At 42.2% G+C, this 26,707-nt stretch overlaps 1 protein-coding gene across 1 annotated transcript in view; it reads left to right on the top strand.

The window, feature by feature from the left end:
* Window positions 1–26,707, top strand: part of LOC134070295 (1-phosphatidylinositol 4,5-bisphosphate phosphodiesterase delta-3-A-like) — a 62,722-nt gene that overhangs the window by 20,572 nt on the left and 15,443 nt on the right. The window contains exons 7-11 of the mRNA XM_062526604.1: window positions 2,126–2,270; window positions 5,119–5,271; window positions 8,330–8,455; window positions 12,522–12,672; window positions 25,075–25,191. Of these exons, the coding sequence (XP_062382588.1) occupies window positions 2,126–2,270; window positions 5,119–5,271; window positions 8,330–8,455; window positions 12,522–12,672; window positions 25,075–25,191 (692 nt within the window). The remainder of the gene's footprint in view (window positions 1–2,125; window positions 2,271–5,118; window positions 5,272–8,329; window positions 8,456–12,521; window positions 12,673–25,074; window positions 25,192–26,707) is intronic.

The following is a 26,707-nucleotide window of genomic DNA, read 5'->3' as shown; positions in this document are numbered from 1 at the left end:
CCCCATGTGTGCCAATCGAATAAGCCCTACATTCCCCTATACACCTGCATGTACCCCTATACACCTGCCCTACATTCCCCTATACACCTGCATGTACCCCTATACACCTGCCCTACATTCCCCTATACACCTGCATGTACCCCTATACACCTGCCCTACATTCCCCTATACACCTGCATGTACCCCTATACACCTGCCCTACATTCCCCTATACACCTGCATGTACCCCTATACACCTGCCCTACATTCCCCTATACACCTGCATGTACCCCTATACACCTGCCCTTCATTCCCCTATACACCTGCATGTCTGCACAACGAGTGCTGATTGAGGCAATCATAGTGTGCTACCACAATATGTCCCCTTGAGGACAAAGTCTTCTCCAGTTTAAAGTTCCCTCCCCCACTTTTTCCAGCTATTCTACCCTGTGACATATATGCGGCTTAATAAAAGAACTAGTGCTGTCAATCGATTAAAAAAAATAATCGTGATTAATTAATAATTAATCGCATATTAATCTCACATTTCTTTCTGTTCAAAATGTCCCTTGATTTATCATTTTAATACTCTTATCAGAGTAAAGTGGATAGGCTTGCTTTGTGCAAATGTTTTTTTTAATTTTTTTTATTGCAAACCACAGTATAGTGTTACAGCCATTCATGTCTGTAGTAATACTGTCAATAAGTAGGCTATTGGGACAGATGACACAATGCTGGCAGCACCACTGAGCAAGAAACAGCTTCTCTCCTCCTAGAAGTTCAGATACTGCAATAACATAGACCAAAGTCGTAATTGTTGTAGCCTAATTGAAGCCTAATTCAAACATAGTTCTTCTCACACACACACAAACCGAATGTGCACGAATGTGCACACACTCACTCACACATACACACACACCGAATGTGCATGAACGCGCATGCGTTGGTAACTCAGTTCACATCGACAGTACATGCAGATAACTTTGCTCTAATCAACTGACCCTGGCAATGTTTTAAAACTAAACTTTCCATTCATTAGTTTGTTAGCAGCGTCCATTTTAACGTCTTCAGCTGGACATCTAAACAATGGCATTGTCGGGCGCGCTTACTTGTTTGCTTCTGGTTTACAGCCGGGTCCTGTAGTTTTTCTAACGTGGCCACAGCAGTTTATGAAAAAACTTGTCACAGGTCAGAAAGAGTGTTAATCTTGCGCTAAAAGTGTGCTGGAGGAATTGTTCTATTAAGGCAGGACACGGCAGGTGAAAACATCGTCTTTGCATGCACTGGTCAAATTCATGATTTTGTGCTAGTTTGCTACCTTAGCATGTATTCTACGACCCTACTACAACCGTATGCTAGTTAGCTACCTTAGCATGTATTCTACCACCCTACCACAACAACAAAGTCTGATGTGCACATTTAAGTGTTTATTTCATGACATTTTGTTTACTCACGCCTATATATTTTTGTTTACTCGCGTCTATATATTTCTCCTAGTTTCACCATAAGTTCCCATTCTTAAGTGTCATGTACTCCCGCAACCGTGATCCGAAGCATATTGTGTGTGACACTGTTGGAAAGCCCTGTTTCTCCTGTATGACATTGTGCAATCCAAATATGGACACTTCCTTTGCATCCGCAATCGGTCACGAGAGTTCAGAGGCGGGTCTAGGATGAGATCGCATCTCATTGGCTGTTGCAAAGCTGTTTTCTCAAAACAAGTTTCTTTGCGATTTTATGTCATTTTGTGTCAAGTGGCAAGAGGCTGTGCAATCTTACTGCAAAACTCACCAAACTGACTTTTGATCATCACATGAGAAAATGAGTCAAACAGCAAGAATTGTTTTTTATTTGTAAAGTAGTCAGATTGCAAACAAATTCATTGACAGCCCACTCTCAAGGCAACTTGATGTTTCACTGGGTTAGTGAAATATTACTATAAAACTATGGAAGTTTATTTGGTGCAAAACTCCTGAGCAAAGTAGCAAAGCCCTGTGTGTGCTTGTGTGTGTGTGTTTGTCTGTTTGTGTGTGTGTGTGTTTGTGCGTGTGTGCATGCGTGTGTCTGTATTGTGGCGCGCGCGCGGGTGTGTGTGTGCATGTGTGTGCGTACGTGTTTGTGTATACGTGTGTGTGTGTGTGTGCAGAGCTCTTAACCAGGGCTGTCGGTGTGTGGAGCTGGACTGCTGGGATGGTGATAAGGGCGAGCCCATGATCTTCCATGGACACACACTCACCTCCAAAGTGCCCTTCAAGGAGGTGATCAAGACCATCGCCCAGTACGCCTTCAAGGTGAATAAACACACACACACACACCCACACACACCTACTCACCCAGTACGCCTTCAAGGTGAGTAGACACACACACACACACACACACACACACACACACACACCTACTCACCCAGTACGCCTTCAAGGTGTATAAACACACATACACACACTGTTCCATGTCTGTGTAATATGTTTGTAATGCAGAGATGTATAGTAACGAAGTAGAACTACTTAAGTACTCTACTTAAGTACTGAAATGCAGTATCTGTACTTTACTGGAGTATTATTTTTTTTTGCTACTTCTACTTTTACTTCACTACATATTTTCGATGAGTATAGTACTTTTACTCCGATACATTTTTTATGTGCTCCATCGTTACTTGTTACTGGTGTGTCGGCCACGAACAAATCCGTTCCGGATTGCTCACGAAGTCCTAGTCACACTGATGCGTGTCACTTGTTGACGGCACGATCTAGCTTTCCAATGGTATTAAATAGTTGTTGTAATTAAGGGTTCGCGAGAAAATCAAGGTGAAGTTAGGCTACATGAGAAGCATTCATTTGTACAATAAATCATTCTCGAGTAGCCTAATCCCATTTTTAAATTGCAACATTTCTTCTTGGTCTCCGACTTCAGTCTGTGTAGCACCCCACATTAACTTCATATGAATTTCAAAATGTTTGAAATACAAACATATGATATGAAGCCACCTTTTCACTGAGTGTGGGGAAGTATGCCTTGTAATGTCTGGTCTCCACTGGTGTGGTGGGGCTCCCATATCAAATCAGTATCAAAATTCTTAACTTATGTTAAAACAATTGTGACACTATAGTCTTATCATGATTAGATAGATAGATAGATAGATAGATAGATGGCTACAGATGATCAATGATTCTTTGTACCTACTGTATTATCATATTAAAAGTGAGTTGTATCGGTCATAACACCCCTACAAATGACATTGGGAAACCTATACAGTTATATTTATTCACCTTGTTTTACTACTACCACATGTTTGTAGCCTAGTCTAGGGCCTAGACTATGGCCCCCGTGTGTCTGCCAAGGGGCCTGCACTAAAAGATTTTGCTGATACCTTTTGCACCCATCTCGTTCGCAAATCAGCTAATTACATAATACTTATACTTTTACTTTCAGTACTTGAGTAGTATTTTAAAAAATAAACTACTTGCAATACTTAAGTACAAAACATGTTTAATACTTTAGTACTTCCACTTAAGTACGGTTTTTAAAGAGCACTTCTACTTCTACTCAAGTCACTTTTTTGATAGAGCACTTGTACTTCTACTCAAGTCTGGATCTCTAGTACTTTATACATCACTGTTGTAATGTGTATGCGTGTGTGTGTGTGTGTGTGTGTGTGTGTGTAATGTGGCTGTGTAATAAGTGTGTGTGTGAGTGTGCAGGCATCCCCGTACCCCCTGATCCTCTCTCTGGAGGTTCACTACTCCCTGTGTGTGTGTGTGTGTGTGTGTGTGTGTGTGTATAATATGTGTGTGTGCGTGTGTAATATGTGTAATATGTGTGTGTGTGTGTGTGTGTGTGTGTGTGTGTAATATGTGTAATATGTGTGTGTGTGTGCAGGCGTCCCCGTACCCCCTGATCCTGTCTCTGGAGGTGCACTGCTCCCTGTGTGTGTGTGTGTGTGTGTAATATGTGTGTGTGTGTAATATGTGTGTGTGTGTAATATGTGTGTGTGTGTGTGTGTGTGTGTGCACTGCTCCCTGTGTGTGTGTGTAATGTGTGTGTGTGTGTGTAGTATGTGTGTGTGTGTGTGTGTGTGTGTGTGTGTGTGTAATGTGTGTGTGTGTGTGTGTGTAATATGTGTGTGTGTGTGTGTGTGTGTGTGTGCACTGCTCCCTGTGTGTGTGTGTAATGTGTGTGTGTGTGTGTAGTATGTGTGTGTGTGTGTGTGTGTGTGTGTGTGTAATGTGTGTGTGTGTGTGTGTGTGTGTGTAATGTGTGTGTGTGTGTGTGTGTAATATGTGTGTGTGTGTGTGTGTGTGTGTGCACTGCTCCCTGTGTGTGTGTGTAATGTGTGTGTGTGTGTGTAGTATGTGTGTGTGTGTGTGTGTGTGTGTGTGTGTAATGTGTGTGTGTGTGTGTGTGTGTGTGTGTGTGTGTGTGTGTGTGTGTGTGTGTGTGTGTGTGCAGGCGTCCCCATACCCCCTGATCCTGTCTCTGGAGGTGCACTGCTCCCTGTGTGTAATGTGTGTGTGTGTGTGTGTGTGTGTGTGTGTGTGTGTGTGTGTGTGTGTGTGTGTGTGTGTGTGTGTGTGTGTGTGTGTGTGTGTGTGTGTGTGTGTGTGTGTGTGTGTGTGTGTGTGTGTGTGCAGGCGTCCCCGTACCCCCTGATCCTGTCTCTGGAGGTGCACTGCTCCCTGTGTGTAATGTGTGTGTAATATGTGTGTGTGTGTGTGTGTGTGTGTGTGCACTGCTCCCTGTGTGTGTGTGTAATGTGTGTGTGTGTGTGTAGTATGTGTGTGTGTGTGTGTGTGTGTGTGTGTAATGTGTGTGTGTGTGTGTGTAATATGTGTGTGTGTGTGTGTGTGTGTGTGTGTGTGCAGGCGTCCCCGTACCCCCTGATCCTGTCTCTGGAGGTGCACTGCTCCCTGTGTGTGTGTGTGTGTGTGTGTGTGTGTAATGTGTGTAATGTGTGTAATGTGTGTAATGTGTGTAATATGTGTGTGTGTGTGTAATATGTGTGTGTGTGTGTGTGTGTGTGTGTGTGTGTGTGTGTGTGCAGGCCTCCCCGTACCCTCTGATCCTGTCTCTGGAGGTGCACTGCTCCCTGTGTGTAATGTGTGTGTGTAATATGTGTGTGTGTGTGTGTGTGTGTGTGTGCAGGCGTCCCCGTACCCTCTGATCCTGTCTCTGGAGGTGCACTGCTCGCTGGAGCAGCAGGCCGTGATGGCCCGTCACCTGCGCTCTCTGCTGGGCCGCCGCCTGCTCACCCGCCCCCTCAGCCACTCGGACCTCCACAGCCTGCCATCGCCTGAGGTCAGACCTACACACACACACACACACACACCGGACACACACACACCGGACACACACATACACCGGACACTCACACACACACACCGGACACTCACACACACACACCGGACACTCACACACACACACCGGACACACACACACACACACCGGACACTCACACACACACACCGGACACTCACACACACACACCGGACACACACATACACACACACACACACCGGACACTCACACATATACACACTCACAAACTCACACACACACACACCGGACACTCACACATACACACACACACACACCGGACACTCACACATACACACACACACCGGACACTCACACATACACACTCACAAACATACACACACACACACACACACACACACACACACACACACACACACACACACACACACACACACACACACACTCACAAACTCTCACACACACCAGACACTCACACATAGGGATGGGAATTGATAAGATTTTTCCGATTCCGATTCCATTTTCTCTTATCGATTCTCTCATTTGGAGAAAATAACAAAACGATCAATTAGCATCAACTTTAGTTCAGTTCAGAAGTGAAAAGAGAGGCTAGGGGTAGATAAGACATGTAAGCCTACTGCCAGCCTCTGAGCTAGTCCGCCCCTTGTCACAGTCATCTTCTAAATTAAATGCATGAGAAGGCAACTTTCATTTAATGTTAACTGTTAAATAGCAGGTTTTACAACAAGGCAAATGGCACTAACATGAATGGTGAAACAGAAAGAAAAAAAACATTTTAAAAGTGTTTGTTTAAAAGTAGGTATACTATGCTAAACCAAAAGTCTATGCTTAACTATAAGGTATATCCTCAAATTATGGCCAGATTATTTTATTTGTTTAGGCTTCACAAAGCAGAGGGCTTTATTTGGGGCACACTTGCACTCGAGACAGGCGTCTGCGTATTTTATTGTGAGACATGCAGGCCTACCGGTAGGCTATCAAAATCAAAAGATTTTCAATTTGGTTTGGGATTTAATTAATTTTTGGACAGTTTGCATATATTGCTAAATGTTATTGATGACCACTGAAAGCTGGGGGGTATTTGATGGATCACGATTACGTTTCATGTAGTTGAAAAGAGTGTCGGTATTTCCACCTGCTGTTTATTACGAGACAGAGCGCCGCTTTCATTCATTCATTGAATGTAGGCTACGCTGTGCTGGAAACCTTATTCAGTAGCCAAGTAGCCTAAATCCAGTTATTTTTTAGGTATGGATGATTTAGCCTAGTCTACTTTTAATTAAATTCGTAGGCTGGAATGCCTCCAATTGTGTTTAAATGTCGTATAGCTTCCTGCTTCAGCCTCAGAACGGGGCGGCAAGCGAGTGTGTTGTGTTGGGAACCCATGGTGTACAACGACTTTTAATTGACAACAATATCAAACCAATTAATCAAAAATGTAAAATATTAAGAAGAGCTCTTATTTATTTGAGTTAAATATAATCTCGGGTCATAATTTGAGGATTCATGGTAAGCAACGTTTGCAACATTATTTTGGCCGCCGACACACATTGCATAAAAACCGCAAGTTTATCTGCTTTGTGTTCACATAGCCTATAGCCTACACATTCCATCAAATAGATAAAGGCACATGATAGAAACAATACCATTTTTTCTTGTTCTGTTGCTTCTTGATTGTCCTTGCACATAGGCCTAGCCTACACAAAGAGAGAGGAGGACTTATCGGACCAGTCTGCTCAATTACCTGTTATTGCCAAGGCGGCTATTCATCTTTCTTTCTTTGATTCTTTAAATGTAGGCTAAGCCTTTAGGTTATTACTTATTAGGCTATTATTATTATTAGGCTATCATTATTAAGTTTAGCTACTGCCAAACCCTTTTGCAGAGGCGCTGGCAGAGGTTTGCACTCTCGGAGTGCTTAGTTTTGGACTGAATTTGTGCTCTAACGTAAAATGTAACTTAATAACCTAACTTATTTAAACTATTGAATGCTGGTGTATCATTTTCTGCATTAGCCTGAAGTCTTGTGTGTTTGTCATGCATAGGTAAATGTCATTGCGCAACCATTGATTGATTTTTTCTTTTGGTAGTTTCGGTGTAGCTTACAAAGTCATAGAACTCACTGTAGCCTACGGAAATGTTTCTGCACATTGGTAGTATTTCCTCCTGTTGAAGAAATATCCACTTTGCTTTGCACTTGCCCTGTTGTCATCCTTTCGGGTGAAATGTAAACCCATTTGTGCTGCATCCATGGCAGTCGGCTGCGCGGAACTCGACGTCGCCACGGACGTTGCGTATCTTGCGTAAGCTACGCGTGCCCATTGGAATCGATAAGGGAATCGTTTGCAAAATTCCAAGGAATCTAAACTCAACGAGAACCGCTTTTCGATTCCCATCCCTACTCACACACACACCAGACACTCACACACACATACATACACACTCACAAACTCACACATACATACATACACACTCACTCACACATACAGTACATACACAAACACACACACATACATACACAAACACATACACATACACACACACACAGATACATGAACACATACATACACACACACATACATAGATAAACACAAACACAAACACACACACACACATGCACATACACACACATACATAGATAAACACAAACACAAACACAAACACACACACACATACACACTCACTGACAGCTGAGGCATTTGCTGGTTGACCAGCTTGTTAACTAGTGGTGTCAACAATAATCAATTTGGCGATGCATTGCACTGTGGGGCATAAATTATGAATCCATTTAGCATCATGAGCATGCTGCAGACTTAAACACACGTGGGGAAACTGAACAGTCTAACCAGTAGACTATGATAAGCTAGCCATCTATGCGTTCACAACATTTTGAGGCTTCAGCTGAATTAAACATGTGGAGATAAAGTTTAAAGTGTGCTGTCATGAATATCAGGAATTCAGTATTTTCTCTTTTTTCTCCTTTTCCTGCTGAAAAAAACATCTGACCAGCTTGTGATTTGCTGATTGACCAGCTTGTATCCGGTGTTTCTGATCTCAGGACCTAAAGGGGCGGATCCTAGTGAAGGGGAAGAAGATGATTGGCCAGCTGGGCAAGACTGGCAGCTGTGCCAGCTTCTCCTCCAGCTCTGATGATGAGGCTGGGGGCGGGGCTAAGACTGGAAAGGTGAGCCGGATGAGAGGTTGGGAGTGAGAGTTTTCTTGGAGTTTTGTGAGTGTAGAATATGTGTGTTAGTGTCTAGGAGGTATGTGAGTGTGTAGAATATATGTGTTAGTGTCTAGGAGATGTGTGTGTGTGTGTGTGTGTGTGTGTGTGTGTGTGTGTGTGTGTGTGTGTGTGTGTGTGTGTGTGTGTGTGTGTGTGTGTGTGTGTGTGTGTGTGTGTGTGTGTGTAGAATATGTGTGTTAGTGTCTAGGAGGTATGTGAGTGTGTAGATATGTGTGTTAGTGTCTAGGAGGTATGTGAGTGTGTAGAATATGTGTTAGTGTCTAGGAGATGTGTGTGTGTGTTTGTGTAGAATATATGTGTTAGTGTCTAGGAGGTGTGCGTGTGTGTAGAATATATGTGTTAGTATCTAGGAGATGTGTGTGTGTGTGTGTGTGTGTGTAGAATATGTGTTAGTGTCTAGGACATACATGGGCAACATACGGCCCGCGGGCTTTCCCTGACCGGCCCGCGTAAGGTCCGTGAAAAAACAGCAGTCAAGCCCCTTGCATAGAGATAATGCACGCAAATCACCATCGTTGCTTTTATTGTGAAAGTGACTGCTATTTTTACACCCATACGTCTGTGCGTGCGTGGATGTATACGACGTAAACACCCTCACCGATGTGCTGGTGAATAAAGTTTTGCGTTGATAAATGCAGTTGCCTTTACATCGGCGCAAAAACCCTCCGAGTTGTGTCTCCGGTGTCTGCGTCGCCGACCACCGCAACAGTACTCAGAATGCTGCGGCTGATTGGTGGCGATAGGAAGTGTTGATTTCTGACAAATAGACAGTTTACAATAACAACATCATTGTAACCAAAATATGTTTGAGTTTATCTGCAAAGCTTTTGTCAGCGAATTAGTAGCCTACTGTAGTATACAGCCTACTACCCACAGGTTGCTTGAAGCGGCTGGCTGAACACACAGGGCACATGAGTCATTACCGGTCGAACAGTGTTTTTTTTGGCCGCTCTAGTGGTCTGAAGCGGTAAAACCACGCTTGCAACTTCAGGAGACACCGGGCACGCACCCATGCTCTACTCCAGGAAGTGTCATGTAAAGTCTTATGAAAGGCACGGCAGACTGACCGATTGAGGAGTTTTGTCAAATATACACGCTAAAGCTGTAGGGGAAGCTCTGCAGAGAAATATGCAAGCATAAAACGAGCGAAAATGGAAAGTGAAAGCGAAACCGGCGATGAAATCGCCAATCCTGCATAGTATACCTTTAACTAGCCTACTATTTTCTGCTCCACATTTTCATAGTCTAATTCTGTAGAGTTAATTTAAAAGATGGTCTTTGAAAAATTGCTTGAAATAATGGTGGCACAGGGATGAGTTTGTAGGCTACTGTTTCCATCACATTTTCATGGCTAGCATTTTTAAGCTTTTTTTTACATTTGTATACTGAAACAACAACATGTCAATGTCAAACAATTACTTTATTTTAAATACTGGACATATAGGCTATGATTGCCGTTTTTACTTGGTCTCCCTCACATATTCATCTCTACTCTTACTAGTAGGCCTAGTAACCAAAACCATACAATTTACTTAGTGTTGTACAAGAACAGAATAGAATTCCCTGCTGAAAAAAACAGCAAGAAACCAGCTTAGGCTGGTAGCTGGTTTTAGCTGGTCTTTGCTGGTCTTTGCCCAAAACACAGTTATTATTGCTGGTCTTTGCTGGTGTAGCTGGTTAGGCCACCAGCTAGACATGCTGGCGTGACCATCTGAGGAAGCTGGTCGTGCTGGTGTGACCAGCCTGTCGTTTGGGATACAACTGGTTTAAGATGGTCATGCTGGTGACCAGCCTGTCAAGCTTGACAAAGATGGTCAAGCTGGTTTTCTAGAATAACCAGCATAAGCTGGCGTGGCCAGTAAAAACCAGCAATGTAGACCAGCAACACCAACTAAAATGACCAGCTTAAGGTGGTACGACAATCAAAACCAGCTGAATTACCATCATAAGCTGGGTAAACCAGCTGAAGGTGTGTTTTCGCGAGAGTTTTGCTGGTCTAGCTGGTTAACCATCAAAGGGTGGTCAAATAAGCTGGTTAACAAGCTGGTCAACCAGCAAACCACCTTTAGCTGGTCAGGCTGGATTTTTCAGCAGGGTTGAACAGAACTGAGATCAGACTTGAGTTTGGCGTTTTGGGTCCGGCCCTCCGCAACAGTCCCAGTGTCTCATGTGGCCCCTTGGGTAAATTAGTTGCCCACCCCTGGTCTAGGAGATGTGTGAATGCTGTGAAAGGTGTGGTAAAACTGTTTTCCAAAGGGCAAGTGCGTGTGTGCGTGTGTGTGTGTGTGTGTGTGTGTGTGTGTGAAGGTGTGGGAGAACTGTTGAACAGGTGAAAATATTGTTTTTGTAAGCATCGGTCAATCAAGCATCGATTTTGTATTAATTTGCTACCTTAGCATGTATTCTTTCACCCTAACTAGGGTGACCAGATTTCTCTGAACTAAAACCGGGACACTTGTTTGTGATCAAATGTAACGTGAACATGCGACAGGTGAAACTTTTTTTTCGTAGCCGTCCTTAAGCCCAAACAGTAGTGGGGGTTGGGGGGTGTTACCCCTGAGAACATTTCTTAAATATTTCTGTTGATTGTGAAAATCAACTTTAGCGTTTCAGTAGTATGTCAACCACGATTGCACTGTTATATCGTCAGTCTCTTCAAGGTTGCTAGGGACTCTGATGGTCACTATACTCTGAACAGAATGGTAGACTTAGCAAGCTAGCACTAACAAAGTTGTTGTTAGTCTATAGCAATATCCAATGTAATGGATCATACCGTTCACATGTTTTCCATCCTTGATGTAAGAAGTAAGCATATTAATTAATTTGCTGGACCGCATGCAAACTAGATCCACTGTGGTCGATCTTCAGTGTGTTTGCTTGCTGTTTGTCTCTGCATGTGGCTTTGCAGGCAGATACTAATCATCCAAATGGCACTGCTGCCATCTAGCGGTTCGGATCGCTAGTACAATCTGTTTACAAGCCTGAAACTCTGCCAGATCGTTCCCAAGCCCACCCATGAGCCCTCCCCATTGAAAGATGTAATCTATAGACGTCAATGGCAGTCAATGTATGTGTCTAAATTGACGTTTAATGACATCATTGGCAGTTAATGAGTTAAGTGTCATGTACTACCGCGACCGTGATCCGGAGCATATTGTGTGACACCGTTGGAAAGCCCTGTTTCTCCTGCCAGACGCTATGCAATCCAAATATGGACATTTCCTTTGTATTAGCAACAAATCGCGAAAGTTCAAAGACGAGTCTAGGCATAGGTTATTGACAGTATGTTCAGATTTACAAGACAACAGAAGTAGATATCGATAAATCCCTCTGTAATTTTTCACCCATCTAATATATTAACACAATGAAAAAATAATTTTGAACTTGGCTTTATCCAAAGTTGTTTAAATGTGTTTTCAAATATATATGCAAATTAGCGCATGAGATAATGCCCAATTTGCATATTTAAACATTAAATTACAGAACACTTGTAATACATTTCTCTCTTATGTTGATATACGTAAACAAGTGGGGAAGTTTCATAGTGATACCTGCTAGTTTAAAATGTTTACCTATTCACCTGTAGTGTCGGACTTTGTTGTCGCCTTAAAATCCCCGGCTATGACGGGAATACCGCTGGGAAAGCTGTTGGGAAAGGTCCACTGCCATGATGGGAAGAATGTTGAGATAGGTCGGCTGCTATGATGGGAACACCGTTGGGAAATGGGAACACCATGGGGAAAGGTCCACTGCCATGATGGGAAGACAGTTGGGAACACCGTTGGGAAAGGTCCACTGTTGTTTGGTTATAGCATCTCGGAGGAGAACAAGAGCTGTGCTGCAATATGTCTGTCTGTGTGTAAAGTGTGTGTAGGTGTAATGTGTGTGTGTGTGTGTGTGTGTCTTCCCATCAACAGTCTTCCCATCATGTGTGTGTGTGTGTGTGTGTGTGCGTGTCTTCCCATCAACAGTCTTCCCATTATGTGTGTGTGTGTGTGTGCAGGTGTGTACCAAGATCAGTGCAGAGCTGTCGGACCTGGTGGTTTACTGCTGCAGTGTTCCGTTTCGGACGTTTGAGGAAGCGGCCCAACGCTCTCCATCTGAGATGTCGTCTTTCTCCGAGAATGATGCCCTCAAACTCATCAAGGACTCAGGTACACACACACACACACACACACACACACACTCACACACACACACACACACACATCCAGCGCTCTCCATCTGAGATGTCGTCTTTCTCCGAGAATGATGCCCTCACACTCATCAAGGACTCAGGTACACACACACACACACTCACACACATTATTTTTATTTATATAGCACATTTCATACACAGAGGTCATTCAATGTGCTTCACATAAACAAAAAACAAACAGTAATTATAGCAGATAAAAGCATAGATGGGCAAAGAGTAATAGTAATAATAACTAGAAAAGCATTTCCTGAAGGAAATACCAGTGCATGGAAAGTTATTGCTAGGATTATGCTAGGGTACTTAAAGTGATTACTAAGATGTTGCTAGGCTAAATAAAGTGGTTACTATTCATTAAAAAGTGGTTACTAGGTTGGTTGCTAGGGAAATCACATTGGTTGCTAGGGAAAACACATTGGTTGCTAAGGTGGTTGCCAGGGTGTCATTATGGAAGTGGTTGCTAGGTTGTTACTAAGTAATTATAGTGGTTGCTTTGCTATAAAAAGTGTTATTTTAATATAGTTTTAAAAAGTTATTGAGATTGGAAGAAATAGAGAGAGTGATAGAGAAAGTGAGAGGAAGTGAAGAAAAAGAAGTGAAAGAAAGTGGGGATGACAAGTGAGCTATACAGTTCAATGGAGAGACACACAGAGAAGAAGTTCCATTGAAGTTGCTGAAGTCAGTGAGAGAACACTGGCAAAATTGATTCCATTCTATTTCTTTAAAAGCTAATTATGATGTCACAAAGCCAATGTTAAGTCTATGGCAAAATTAAGTTTAGTTTTTATTTCATATCTCAAAAAGTAAAAGTCATAGAAATATGAAAAGTAATAGACTGAAAATTTGATGCAAGAGCTACGTGACAAAGTTTGAACCAAGTTCCTACGATAAGCGGTTAGAGTCAAATTAGGGCCTGGAAGAATAATAATAAAAATAAAAATAAAAAGAAAAAACGAAGGAATATCAATACAGTGCATTTCCATGCACTGTAATAATAATAATAATAATAATAAAGATCATAATAGAAAATGACTAGAAAATGTAATTCCATGGAAGGAATTACCATTGCATGTAAATGCAAAAAGGTTGCTGTGTAAAACATTGTATTAGGCCTATAGTTAAAAAGACAACATAGGCTGTATGACACAGAAGCATAGATAAATAACAATAACTCAATTCCAATTCCACTGAAATTACTTGGAAACCCAAATTTAAAAAGTGATTCATGAAAATGCATCAGCATAGTATTTTGGAAAATAACTCTTCATTTATTAGAATTTAAAAGATTGAAATGAAGTTGCCAACTTCAAACGAGTTGCAAGCGCTGACACTTTAGCAGCCAACTGAAGTTCACCTACAGTGAAACGACTGGTAGCTTACATAGCCTACATATCTACACTTAAATGCAGGTTAAAAGTATATTGGAATACGGAATACAATCTCAAACAATAATCAACGATGATGCAGCAACAGGTAGGATATCTAGTAAAACGTTCTTACAGGATATTTTATGTTGGCTACACAAACATATTACAGGATGAGCTAGTATGTTCTTCGAAGTGTTTCCAAATGTGTGATCCTATTAGGAATGTACAATAACCTGTTAACAAAGGTTTTTGGATTTGTGAATGATGAAGCTTGCCTGGCTAGCAGTAACTAGCTAAAACGAGTGCAAGCTTGCTAACAAACAAACGTGAAAATGATAGCAATGCAGTTTGTACTAGAAACGACTGTGAGAAAAAGGCAAACCTAAATGGTGCAACAACTAGTCGGCTAGGCCTATTATGTCTATCCGGTTTGACTTCACTTAGAACGCTGGGTAAAGATCGGTGTTGTGTAGGCTGCACTGTCAAGATGGCTAAAAGCCCTTGTGTAAGCCCTGTTGGCTGCAGCCGACCACGTTAGCCTGGAGCAAGTTATGTTTGTCGTTAGCTAAATACAGGGCTTACGTTGACGTTAGATTAGACTGTCTTTAGCTGTTGATAACGTTACCTAGAGCAAACCGGTTACTGTAACGATATAAACAAATCAAGTAGGCTTAAGGAGTAGGCTAGCCTACAAGACCATAACGTCCAGGTTTAGCCTACTGCAGCTATATGGCATGGTAGAATGTTTTCACAGCTGTTACAACTTAATAAGTAGACGTAGGCTACATTCAGGTTTAGCCTGGTTGCAGCGCTGGCATGGCTTTTGGATCAAAGATCCTTGATTACTGACAGCTGAGCACTGACGTAACAATTAATCTTTGCCGCCAAAGGGTCTCAATGTAAACTCTATGGGAATTTTAAACTCTTTTATCGTAAATATCTCAAAAAGTATGAAGTTCACAAATGTCAAAAATACAATCGTCGAATCTCTGTTACAAGATCTTTGTAGGAGTGCTTGAATGACGTCAAACGGTTCATTGGTTTTAGTGTTATTATTGTTCGGAAGAAGAATAATTATCCCGATAATAAGAAGAACAGTGATAACAGTACATTGCATTGACATGCAATGTAAAAAGAAAGCATAAATCAAGATAAAATCAATAAAGAATAATTAACATAAAAAACTCAAGGTGGAACAATCAAAAGACAGTTAGCAGAAAGCATCCGAGAACAATTTGGTCTTAAGTCTAGACAATCTATAGTAATGTGCTACCACAAAACTGAGAGTCTATATCCCCCTGGTGATTTGAAAAACTGTTCCAAACACACATCTCAATCTCTGCCAATTTTTGTCTTAGAAACATATAAGTGACACCATTAGAAACCTTTAATCAACTAGTTTCCAAATGTATATGTTTTAGAAGAGAATGTATCAATGGCACTTTGTAAAAACAATGAAAGAAAATCCTAGGATTTCAGTCCTCTCACCTGCAGCTGGCCCATTCACCTTAATTTGCATTAAAGATCCACTCACTAAATGACCCGTTTAGTCTGATTTTTCCAATTTGAAGTAAAACTACTTAACACTTTTGAATGTTCTTTTTACTTATATGGAGCCAACACTGTTGTTTTCCAGGTTCAAACTTCAAAAGTCTTAGCTCAATATATTTATAGTGTGTTTTTACCTTTGACCTCTGACCTTTGAAAATATTTTTTTTAAATAGTTGTGTTTATACAGAATTATAATAAAAAACAATTTCATTACATCCACTTTACTCTCACATAATTATTGTGGACGACCTCTAGAATATAACAATATGTGCCACTTTTGCATAGATGTTTTAGTTAGATGAAAAACGTAAAAATCTCAAGGTATAGCTGACTGCCTCAAAGTGCCTGAAAAGGCCCCAGACCTTGTGTTAACTAGGGTTAGTGTTAAAGGTATACTATGCAATGTTTTTCAGTTAATCAATTCGTTCCATACTGTTATATATGATTAAATGAGTCATTACCGGTCGAACAGTGTTTTTTTGGCCGCTCTAGTGGTCTGTAGCGGTAAAACCACACTTGCAACTTCAGGAGACACCGGGCACGCACCCATGCTCTACTCCAGGAAGTGTCATGTAAAGTCTCATGAAAAGGCACGGCAGACTGACCGATTGAGGAGTTTTGTCAAATATACATGCTAAAGCTGTAGGGGAAGCTCTGAAGAGAAATATGCAAGCATAAAATGAGCGAAAATGAAAAGTGAAAGCGAAACCGGCGATGAAATCGCCAATCCTGCATAGTATACCTTTAACTAGTCCGTGCTTTGTATCTTTAGAAAACCAGTCGGGGCAATTCTGCCCTACAAAGCAAAAAGGCAGTAACTGCCAACTGAAAAAACAGAAAAAAATGACCTTAAAGTTATCCTGCTGTCCAGTCTAAGTAGTTGTAGGTGAATTATTGGACATGTGGAGGTTTTGTTACTTAACATTAACTTATTTTTGGTAAATATCAATCTTCATAACAAGTTGAATGTTATGAAAATTATAATTAAAAAAAATAGACCAAAAACGCAGTTACTGCTTTCTTGCTTTGTAGGGCAGAATTGCTCTGTCGCTAGTTTGGAGTTTAACACGGTTTTAAACTCGGTGATGATGCAAGAAATCACGTGACGACTTAAGCTCCATTGCTGTGTCATATGCACCTGTGGTTTAACCTGCTGCTGCGTTTTACCTTGATCTCAATTGCTGTGTCTTCAAGGAAATTCAAATCACCCACTAGAGGGCGCATGTAGTGAGTGTTAGTCTAATCTCGGAAAGGACATGGTTTTACGTTAGACTAAATGTTAGCTTTCATTAATTCAATGACTGTCAGAATAGAATAGAATAAATACTTTTTTGATCCCGTGAGAGAATTTCGTTTCTCTGCATTTAACCCAATTTAATCGAATTAGTGAACGCACACATCCCTCCGGTTACCCCCCTGTGCGCTATGAAACCTTATTGTGTAACCTAGATTGAGAGTTTATTTTTTTAATTATCGGCAGGCCTTATATGAAACATAAAAGGTACATTCTCATTTGACCATGCAGTTAACCGAAATGGTTAGTCTCCACAGTAAGCCCCTTCTTCAATTTGAGCTGCAGCGACGAGTTATTATGCATAAAGCCGGGCCATCTCGCGGCAACATTGCGAATGCGTAGGCTAGGTGAACATCAGAAACGGCAATATAAAAAGAATGTTATTACTTACTGTAGTAGGCTAATATGATTTGAAAACGTCTGCCCCTATCCGACACACTAACATGCATTTCACAGGTATTAAAGACAGTTGTGACATTATGTAGGCTATACCGCACAGATGCATTTTGCCTGGTGTAGGCCTGTTTAGGCTGACAAAATACGTAGCCTAGCCTAGTCCCACATCGATTCGTAAAGGCTGGAATGTGCATGGAGCCATGGAATGTGGGTTTAGTGCCCAGCATAATTTGTCCTAACCTGACTTTCGCCAGATCCTGTAGTTCGCTGTCTGCTTCACACAAGGATCTGGGACTTCTCGATAGGAGATGTATTTCTGAAGGCGGGTCCTTGTAAAACATCCTCGCATGTGATTCGATAAACCACTTGCCTGTTATCTTGAATGACGTGCTAGGCTTCTTCAAGCTCTTGCCAAACCCGGTCGGAAGAAGAGTAAAAACATCCTTGCCACCAATAAATGTCTTCAAAACTATTCTCTGTTAATCTTTTAAAGAATGAATACTCGATAGATTCGACAAAACGGTTGAAATAGCAGAATCAATGTCAGCACAAGACCCGCCGCCATTGTTATTTGAATCAAACACTCGCTTCGGCGCTCCTGATTGGTTGCTTATTTTTTGATCACTGGCCCAGGGGTTTGGATTGCCCTCGCGTCCAGACCCTTGTGTGGAGCTCAGCGAAACGCCTCTGGTGGAGCATGGCGGAACTACAAGGGTCTGGCGAGAGTCAGGCTAAATTTGTTCATAGTTGGGCTGAAGTGTGGCGATGAATAGGCTTATTTTTGCTCCTCTGTGTAATGTTCAATTTAATTTGTGACAATTGATTGACTGACTGATTTAATGTTATAAATAGCATAGCCTACTGGATAAGATTTCAGATTCAGATTTCCACAAAAGTAGCCTAGACTATTTCATCGATATATTTCAACATTATTTGCGTTTTATTAAAATGTACTTTACATTTCCAAAGTGTTTTGGCACTTAGAGTGCATTTAGCCACAAGAGTCATAAAAAGTATCCCGTCAAAATCCTGAAATGCGTTAAGACTGTTGAATTACGACTGCATCTGCTGGGGTAAAACTCGAAACAGCGTACTTCCGGCTTCCAGGCAGTTTAACCCCAGTTTAACTAGGAACCAGCTCATCCTGTCTCGTTTGTGACACAGCAATCACGTTAAACTTCGTGCGCAGCTGCGTGTTAAACTCCAAAACCTCCGTTTTAAGGAGCACTGTTTTAAATCGTAGCATAGCTAGCGCAATGCTAACTGACAGAACAATTGGCCCGCCATGTTTTTGAATGGTCGTGCATCATTCCCTCAGTTTGAGATGGATGAAATACGGATGATGTTCATCTTCATTTTACATCATTGAAAGCAGGAAGTCCTATTTATGGCTTTCATTGAAAACTGTATTTCTCCCATCTCAAGGCAAACTGTTCCAAACACATATCTCAATCTCTGCGAATTTTTGTCCTAGAAACATATTAGAAACCTTGAATTTCAAAGAAAAGGTATCGATGGCGCTTTGTAAAAACAATAAAAGGAAACATGTCTAATTCGTGTTTCTTGCAAGTAATTCAGGTACTTCCAGAAAGCTTTGTGTATCGAATTTGGGCTTGAATCGAAAGTCTGGATGTCTGCCAGGTGGAGCCTATTGGATTTACCATCTGTTTTAGTGTTGTTGCTTGTCGCAATTCGGCAACTTTGGTGGTTAGAGAGTTATGAAAACTGAACACATTCCCATCTCCCACCCCCAATCTCATTCTTAGCAAATTGCTATAAAAGGGTCTATGTGTTTTTTTGGTAGGACACACGTTTATTCTTTTTTACATAAACCTTAAACTGACATCTAGTCATGGAACTTAAGTGCTTCAGGTGCTGAGTTGATACAAAAAATGCAGTCTGCCTTCTCAGGAGCTCTGCCTGTAGTAATAAGTTTCATCAGGGTCTTCTCAACAGTGCGCATTTCTTCTTGACTCCGTGGTCTTCTCAGCAGTGCGCACTTCTTCTTGACTCTGAAGAGTCTTCTCAACAGTGCGCACTTCTTCTTGACTCTGAAGAGTCTTCTCAACAGTGCGCACTTCTTCTTGACTCTGAAGAGTCTTCTCAACAGCGCACATTTTTTCGTGACTCTGAAGAGTCTTCTCTTGCGGCAGGCTGTGAAATAGATTCACAACAATTTGGAGAGAATTGGACATTTCAAAGAAACCCTCTATTGAAAAGCACTTGGCAGTTTAAACAATGTGTGAAATATTGGGGGGTGATAATTACGGTCACTTGTTTGTTTACAAGGAACAATCATGCCAGAGCCTTCACAAATCACAGCAATGTTATGTGCCATTTTTCCTTTTTGTGCAGAAGGTCCAGGTGAAGTCTTCTTGCCTTAGTGCAGAAGGTCCAGGTGAATAGTCTGATTTCCCCATACTAAGCTCTACCAGGTGAATAGTCTGGTTTCCCCATACTAAGCTCTACCAGGTGAAGTCTTCTTGCCAAAGAAGGCCAAAAAACTAAAAAAAAGCCTTTTGCTGTAGACCCTTGATCCATCTGTTTTCTTTTTAACATTCATTACAACTACTGACTCACTTGAAGACGTCTCATCGTCAGTGGAAGAAAAGGATGTTGTTTCTGTTGTGCCATCACTGGACTTCTCATCGTCAGTGGAAGAAAAGGATGTTGTTTCTGTTGTGCCATCACTGGACTTCTCATCGTCAGTGGAAGAAAAGGATGTTGTTTCTGTTGTGCCATCACTGGACTTCTCATCGTCAGTGGAAGAAAAGGATGTTGTTTCTGTTGTGCCATCACTGGACTTGTCATCGTCAGTGGAAGAAAAGGATGTTGTTTCTGTTGTGCCGTCACTGGACTTGAAGACTTCTCATCGTCAGTGGAAGAAAAGGATGTTGTTTCTGTTGTGCCATCACTGGACTTCTCATCGTCAGTGGAAGAAAAGGATGTTGTTTCTGTTGTGCCATCACTGGACTTGTCATCGTCAGTGGAAGAAAAGGATGTTGTTTCTGTTGTGCCATCACTGGACTTGGCAGAAGAAACGTTGGGCCTGACCTTCTTTGCAAGTTCCTCATCACTGGGCTCCTCTGAGTTTCTGCTATTTGAGTCCGGGACATAAACGTCTTCACTGCTGGTCAAATCCCTGGGAATGCCCAGCATCTCTTCTGTGAGCTTCAGATAGAAAAAACAAAGATTCATTTTAAAGAGAAACTATGCAGGATTGGCGATTCCATCTTAAGTTTTGGTTTCGTTTTTCATTTTCACTCGTTTTGTGCTTGCATATTTCACTCCAGATGTAAACAGGGAACGATCGTCTCTTGAACAAACTGCAAGGTTGCAATAGCGGATAGGGACACTGGGGGCGGGAGGAAATATTACTGTTTGCGATAAAACTGGTCAGTCAAGCAAAACAACGATTTCTAAGCGATTTTATGACTATGAAAAAGTTGCATAGGGTCTCTTTAAAGCAAGTCTGTCTGCCTACTGATATTTATAAAAAGCTGGGATGAAGTCAAATGCCACGCATGAATGAAAGTAATAGGAGTATCTATGAAATGTAATATATTAACATTAACATTATGACAACATATCACCACATTGACATTCATTAACATCAAGACAACATTGTGCAAAATATGCACAAGCATAATTTATTTTCCCATATTTCACTGGGTCAGGTAGTTGTATATTATCACTTACAAACACACTTTCAATTCGCTGTAGCTTTGGAACAAATTCGGACGCATTGTTCTGAGGACAATAACATCAAATATCACCACACATATGGCCTGACAATGTACAGAGAATCGGGTCCAAACATATATCTGGGTTTTGTGTTCACACTTGTAGCACACAATAGGACTGTCCAGGTTGGACATGTTAGAGAATCGGGTCCAAACATGTATCTGGGTTTTGTGTTCACACCTGTAGCACACAACAGGACTGTCCAGGGGGGTATTTCACGAAACCAAGATAGGGGATTTACACCGGCTTACTGGGTTGTCCTGGATGAACATAGCCTTGACTTGGTTTCACAGAAGAGATCACATATAAGTTACCATGGGAATTTAAACTTGGAAGCTAGCCTGCTCCCGACTAGGCTAACAGCCAAGCTAAGTTAATTTCAATTTCAATTTCAATTTAATGTCGCTTATAGAGCGCCAATACATTACACATGTCTCAAGGCGCTTTACAGAGTGTTAGACATTCAAAGAGAGCCCATGAGTGACAGGGGCAAGGAAAAACTCCCTAGAATTGGAGATACATATAGGAAGAAACCTCAGACAGACCCACGACTCAAGGGCCCAACCCATCTGCCTTGGGTCAGTTACAGTACAGTCATTTGTAGTTTGAAAGTTACAATGACAATGAAAGTTCAAATAGTCCAGTGTAGGGAATAAATTGTCCATTAGTAATCCATTAGTTATTTCGGAAGGTGATGGGTCGCTGGGATCCGAGGGCCAAAGATTCGGGCAGGGAACCCCAGCAGGCGATGTTAGGGCAGTCATAGGGATGGCGAAGGCAATGGCGATGGTAGGGCAGTCAGAGGGATGTGACTTCAGGTGTGATGAGGGACAGGCACAGAGATGGTTGATGGCTGGTAATGGTTTACCTCACAGGTGAGGTATAGGGGAAAGGGAAGAGAAATAGAGTGTGTTAGTATTACTGTAAGTCATATTAAGTATTAATAAGTATATCAATGGTGATATAAATGGTTATACTATAGAGGGTTTACAAAACGCTTTTACACACCTCTTTTGTGGGGACAGGTGCGTAGGAATAGGTTACCCAGTTAAACCCGAAGAGGCATCCCGCACATCGTCCACCACGCATGCAAACATCCACCCACCCACCACGCACGCAACATCCACCCACCCACAATGCTCCCCCCCAATGCCCCCCCCCCAGGCGAACCCACACACCACCTCTGAACCGCGCGTCGGAGCAGCATGGCCGAGCATGGCCAGCCAGAGTCCGCCCACAGGCGGCGCCACCCATCCGCAGACACCCCCCACCACCATCCGCGAGCAGAGAGAACGGGGCCCGCGCCAGCCCCACCCCAACCACAACACCACGCGAACACACACCACGGCCCGACCAGGACACACAGTCTGATCCGCCCCGCCGCCCAGGCCCCCCGGAAGCAGCGCCCCCAGAGCAAAAGTCCAGAATGCTTCATGTCTTTGGACGTGTCATCCTGTCATCCTGTTGACAGGGTCGGGAGGCGTAGGGAGGCGATGTAGTGTAATTAAAAACGTTAAAATCATTGGACATTGGTGTAATGTAATTAAAATCGTTAAAACCATTGGACTTCCACTCTAGAAACACCACCCCAAGAAGGCCCGGACCGCGAGCCCAATCCAAATACAATGCCGCAACAGCCCTCCCCTCCGCCATCCACTCCCAGCATTCCCACCTCCCCCGTCCCCCCCATCCCACTAAATGCACAGCCGTGCACATCTGATCAGACCGCATGCCCCAGCCGGACCGCCAATATACGCCCACGCAAAGCCACTGGCGAATGGAGCCGACACGAACCCCACCCCCCCCCCATCTACAGACGGCGACGGGAGGCCCCCCCCGCATTTACTCGCTAAACACAGCAGAATGTCTGCCTAATACCATGGATGTCATTTAAATTATGGTGGCCTTATAATTAATAACATACTCGTTGTTTGCTGATTTTTTGATGGACGTTTGATGAATAGCCTACTGCAGTCGATTGGAAGTGGAGGGGACATTTTTCAAAGGTGTTTTCAACAAATTCGGCTTTTAAGACATATTAAGATATATATATAGTCCTACTGTGTGCATCTTTGCGGTGGCAAAGCGCCTTCTTAGTGACGTTGCGTGCCGAGACAAGGAAGCTCTAACACGTGGATGCATACGTACATTTGCATTCACTTGTCTGCCACACCTACTCCGGCTATGTAACAGAAATAATCATGATTCCCATCCAAAAAAGTACAACTTTACCTCGTTGTTAGTCTATATTAAAGCGGTTGTTCACTTTGTGTGCAAGACGCTATTTTTCGCTTCTTTTTTATTCCAACCGTGAGTTATTTGGGGGAGAAACGAGAACGCGCACACATACCGAATAACTTACACCTGGCTTGACCGAGCCGCCTCAACTCATCTGCGCTCAGCATTAGTGAAACGTATTTAGCATGTTTACTTTGAACAGGCTTGGTCAACCGCGTGTGTCGTCACTTATCTTGGATCTACTTACTCTGGTTTTGTGAAATACGCCCCAGGTTGGACATGTTATCTCCTGGAGGAAACACTCTGGGTGATTTAACATGTTAAAAATGTAAGTTACTTACTTTTTTAACTTTTCTTGTTCTTTCTGGGCCTTTTGGAAAGCCCAAAAGCATGCATTTTACACCAAAAGAAGGCAATACTGGTTATCGGTTGTCTTTTTAAGCATTTGATGATGTAAAATGAAGAGCTCTTTTCCAAAACGCTATAAATCCATTTTTGAAAATATTAAAAAATCATGTTATTTAATTGTGTATTTCAAGTAATATCAATATGCAGTTGTTTTGTTTTTTATTGAGTAAAGATTAATCAACTGAACATAACCCAATACATTTTAACTGAGATTACTTGAAAAACAAAATTGAAAAAAAAATATTTATGAAAATGTATTAAAATGGTGGATATAGGAAAAGGATCTTGGAAAAGAACTCTTCAAATATTCATTTTGGATTTCAACATAAACACTTAGCAGAGTAAAAAGATAAAACTGTCAGTGAACAGAAGACCCAATACTTCATTCCGGGTAAACTTTTTTGATACGTTTAGACGATTATCTAATGTTAATAGTCGTTTACGTTAACTACCGCTCTAGTACAATGGGTCACACGCGAACTAGCTGAGCTTATATTTCACACTGATTTAAAGCGCCCTTGCTCGAATATTTTGTATAGAAGCATGACGTAATTCTGAGTCAGGGACGTAGTATGACATGTCTGCAAACTAGTGGCAAGGAGTTTGAACGAAGTTTGACACCCTATTTGACAAAATCGGCCGTTTTATTCAGTACCGCATCTTGTCGACTTTATCTGCCTGTGGCGCTTAGAGGGTTAACCCTAGTGTAGGGTGTGATGATGTCATGATGATGTCATTATTAGGTAAGCAGCTGGTGCGTGTGATGATGTCATGATGATGTCATTATTAGGTAAGCAGCTGGTGCGTGTGATGATGTCATGATGATGTCATTATTAGGTAAGCAGCTGGTGCGTGTGATGATGTCATGATGATGTCATTATTAGGTAAGCAGCTGGTGCGTGTGATGATGTCATGATGATGTCATTATTAGGTAAGCAGCTGGTGTGTGTGATGATGTCAGGATGATGTCATTATTAGGTAAGCAGCTGGTGCGTGTGATGATGTCATTATTAAGTAAGCAGCTGGTGCGTGTGATGTCATTATTAGGTAAGCAGCTGGTGTGTGTGATGATGTCATGATGATGTCATTATTAGGTAAGCAGCTGGTGTGTGTGATGATGTCATGATGATGTCATTATTAGGTAAGCAGCTGGTGCGTGTGATGTCATTATTAGGTAAGCAGCTGGTGCGTGTGATGATGTCATGATGATGTCATTATTAGGTAAGCAGCTGGTGCGTGTGATGATGTCATGATGATGTCATTATTAGGTAAGCAGCTGGTGCGTGTGATGATGTCATGATGATGTCATTATTAGGTAAGCAGCTGGTGCGTGATGATGATGTCATGATGATGTCATTATTAGGTAAGCAGCTGGTGTGTCTGAACAGCCGGCAGCTCAGCAGGATCTACCCGTCTGGCCAGCGCCTGCAGTCCTCCAACTACGACCCCCAGGACATGTGGAACGGAGGATGTCAAATGGGTCAGTCTCACACACACACACACACACACACACTCATACACACACATACAGAACCCCATTCAATTCAATTCACTTCAATTCAATTTTATTTATAGAGCGCCAAAACATTACACATGTCTCAAGGCGCTTCACAGAGCGTCAAACCTTCAAAGAGAGCCCATGAGCAACAGGGGCAAGGAAAAACTCCCTAGCATTGGAGATACACATAGGAAGAAACCTCAGACAGATCCACGACTCAAGGGCCCAACCCATCTGCCTAGGGTCAGTTAAGTAGAGTAAAGTCATTTGTAGTATCAGAAGGTTCAAGCAGTCCAGTATAGGGAATAAATAGTCAATCAGTAATCCATTAGTAATTTTGGAGGGTAATGGGTCGCTAGGATGTGTGGGCCAGGGATCCTGGCAGGGAACCACAGCAGGCGATGGTAGGGCAATCATAGGGATGATGATGGCAATGGCACTCATGGGGATGGGACTTCAGGTGTGATGAGGGCCAGGCACAAAGATGGCTGATGACTGGTAATGGTTCACCTCACAAGTGAGGTATAGGGGAAGGGAAGAGAAGTAAAGTGTGTTAGTATTACTATAAGTCATAATGGTTGGTATTAATAAGTATATAAATGGGGATATAAATTATTATACTATAGAGGGAAAAGGCTGAGGGGAGAGGGAGTTGAATGACAGGACAGAGAGAGAGGGAGGAGGGAGAGTTGAGATGACGTGTGCACAGTCATGTTGGAACAGGAAGGGGCCATGCACAAGCTGGACTTGGCCCTGTAGTTCCAGTGAAAGGAACTCTGAATGCTTCAGCATTAACCAAAAGATTTTGGACAATTCCATGCTCCCAACTTTGTGGGACCAGTTTGGGGATGGCCCCTTCCAGTTCCAACATGACTGCACCAGTGCACAAAGCAGCGTCCATTGATGGATGACAGAGTTTGGTGTGGATGAACTAGACGGGCCCGCACAGAGTCCTGACCTCAACCCAATAGAACACCTTTGAGATGAATTAGAGCGGACACATATACACAGTTAGGTTCTAGCTATAGCCTATACAACTACACACATATAGAAATACACACACACACACACACATATACACAGTTAGGTTCTAGCTATAGCCTATACAACTACACACATATATAAATACACACACACACACATATATACACAGTCAGGTTCTAGCTATAGCCTATACAAATACACACATATAAATACACACACACATATACAGTTAGGTTCCAGCTATAGCCTATACAAACACACACACACACACACACACACACACATATGGGTGGTTGACATGACATGGCCTTTTTTTGGTCCAGAGTGTCAAACTGGAGTAAAGAAATGTCTAATCTGCAAATAAATGTGGTTATATTGTTCAGAAAAACCTGCTTTATATGAACATATGGACCATTAATGCCAGTCATATTCCTATTTCTCAAAATTTTCAGCCAAACCAGGAAAAGCTCATATGGCGTGACTGTCCCGAGCCCATTTCATAAAGTTTGATTTT

Source organism: Sardina pilchardus, chromosome 22, assembly GCF_963854185.1.
Source record: "Sardina pilchardus chromosome 22, fSarPil1.1, whole genome shotgun sequence".
Classification (NCBI taxonomy): Eukaryota; Metazoa; Chordata; class Actinopteri; order Clupeiformes; family Clupeidae; genus Sardina; species Sardina pilchardus.
The sequence above is the reverse complement of the archived record's forward strand: the minus strand, read 5'-3'. Positions and strand labels throughout refer to the sequence as shown.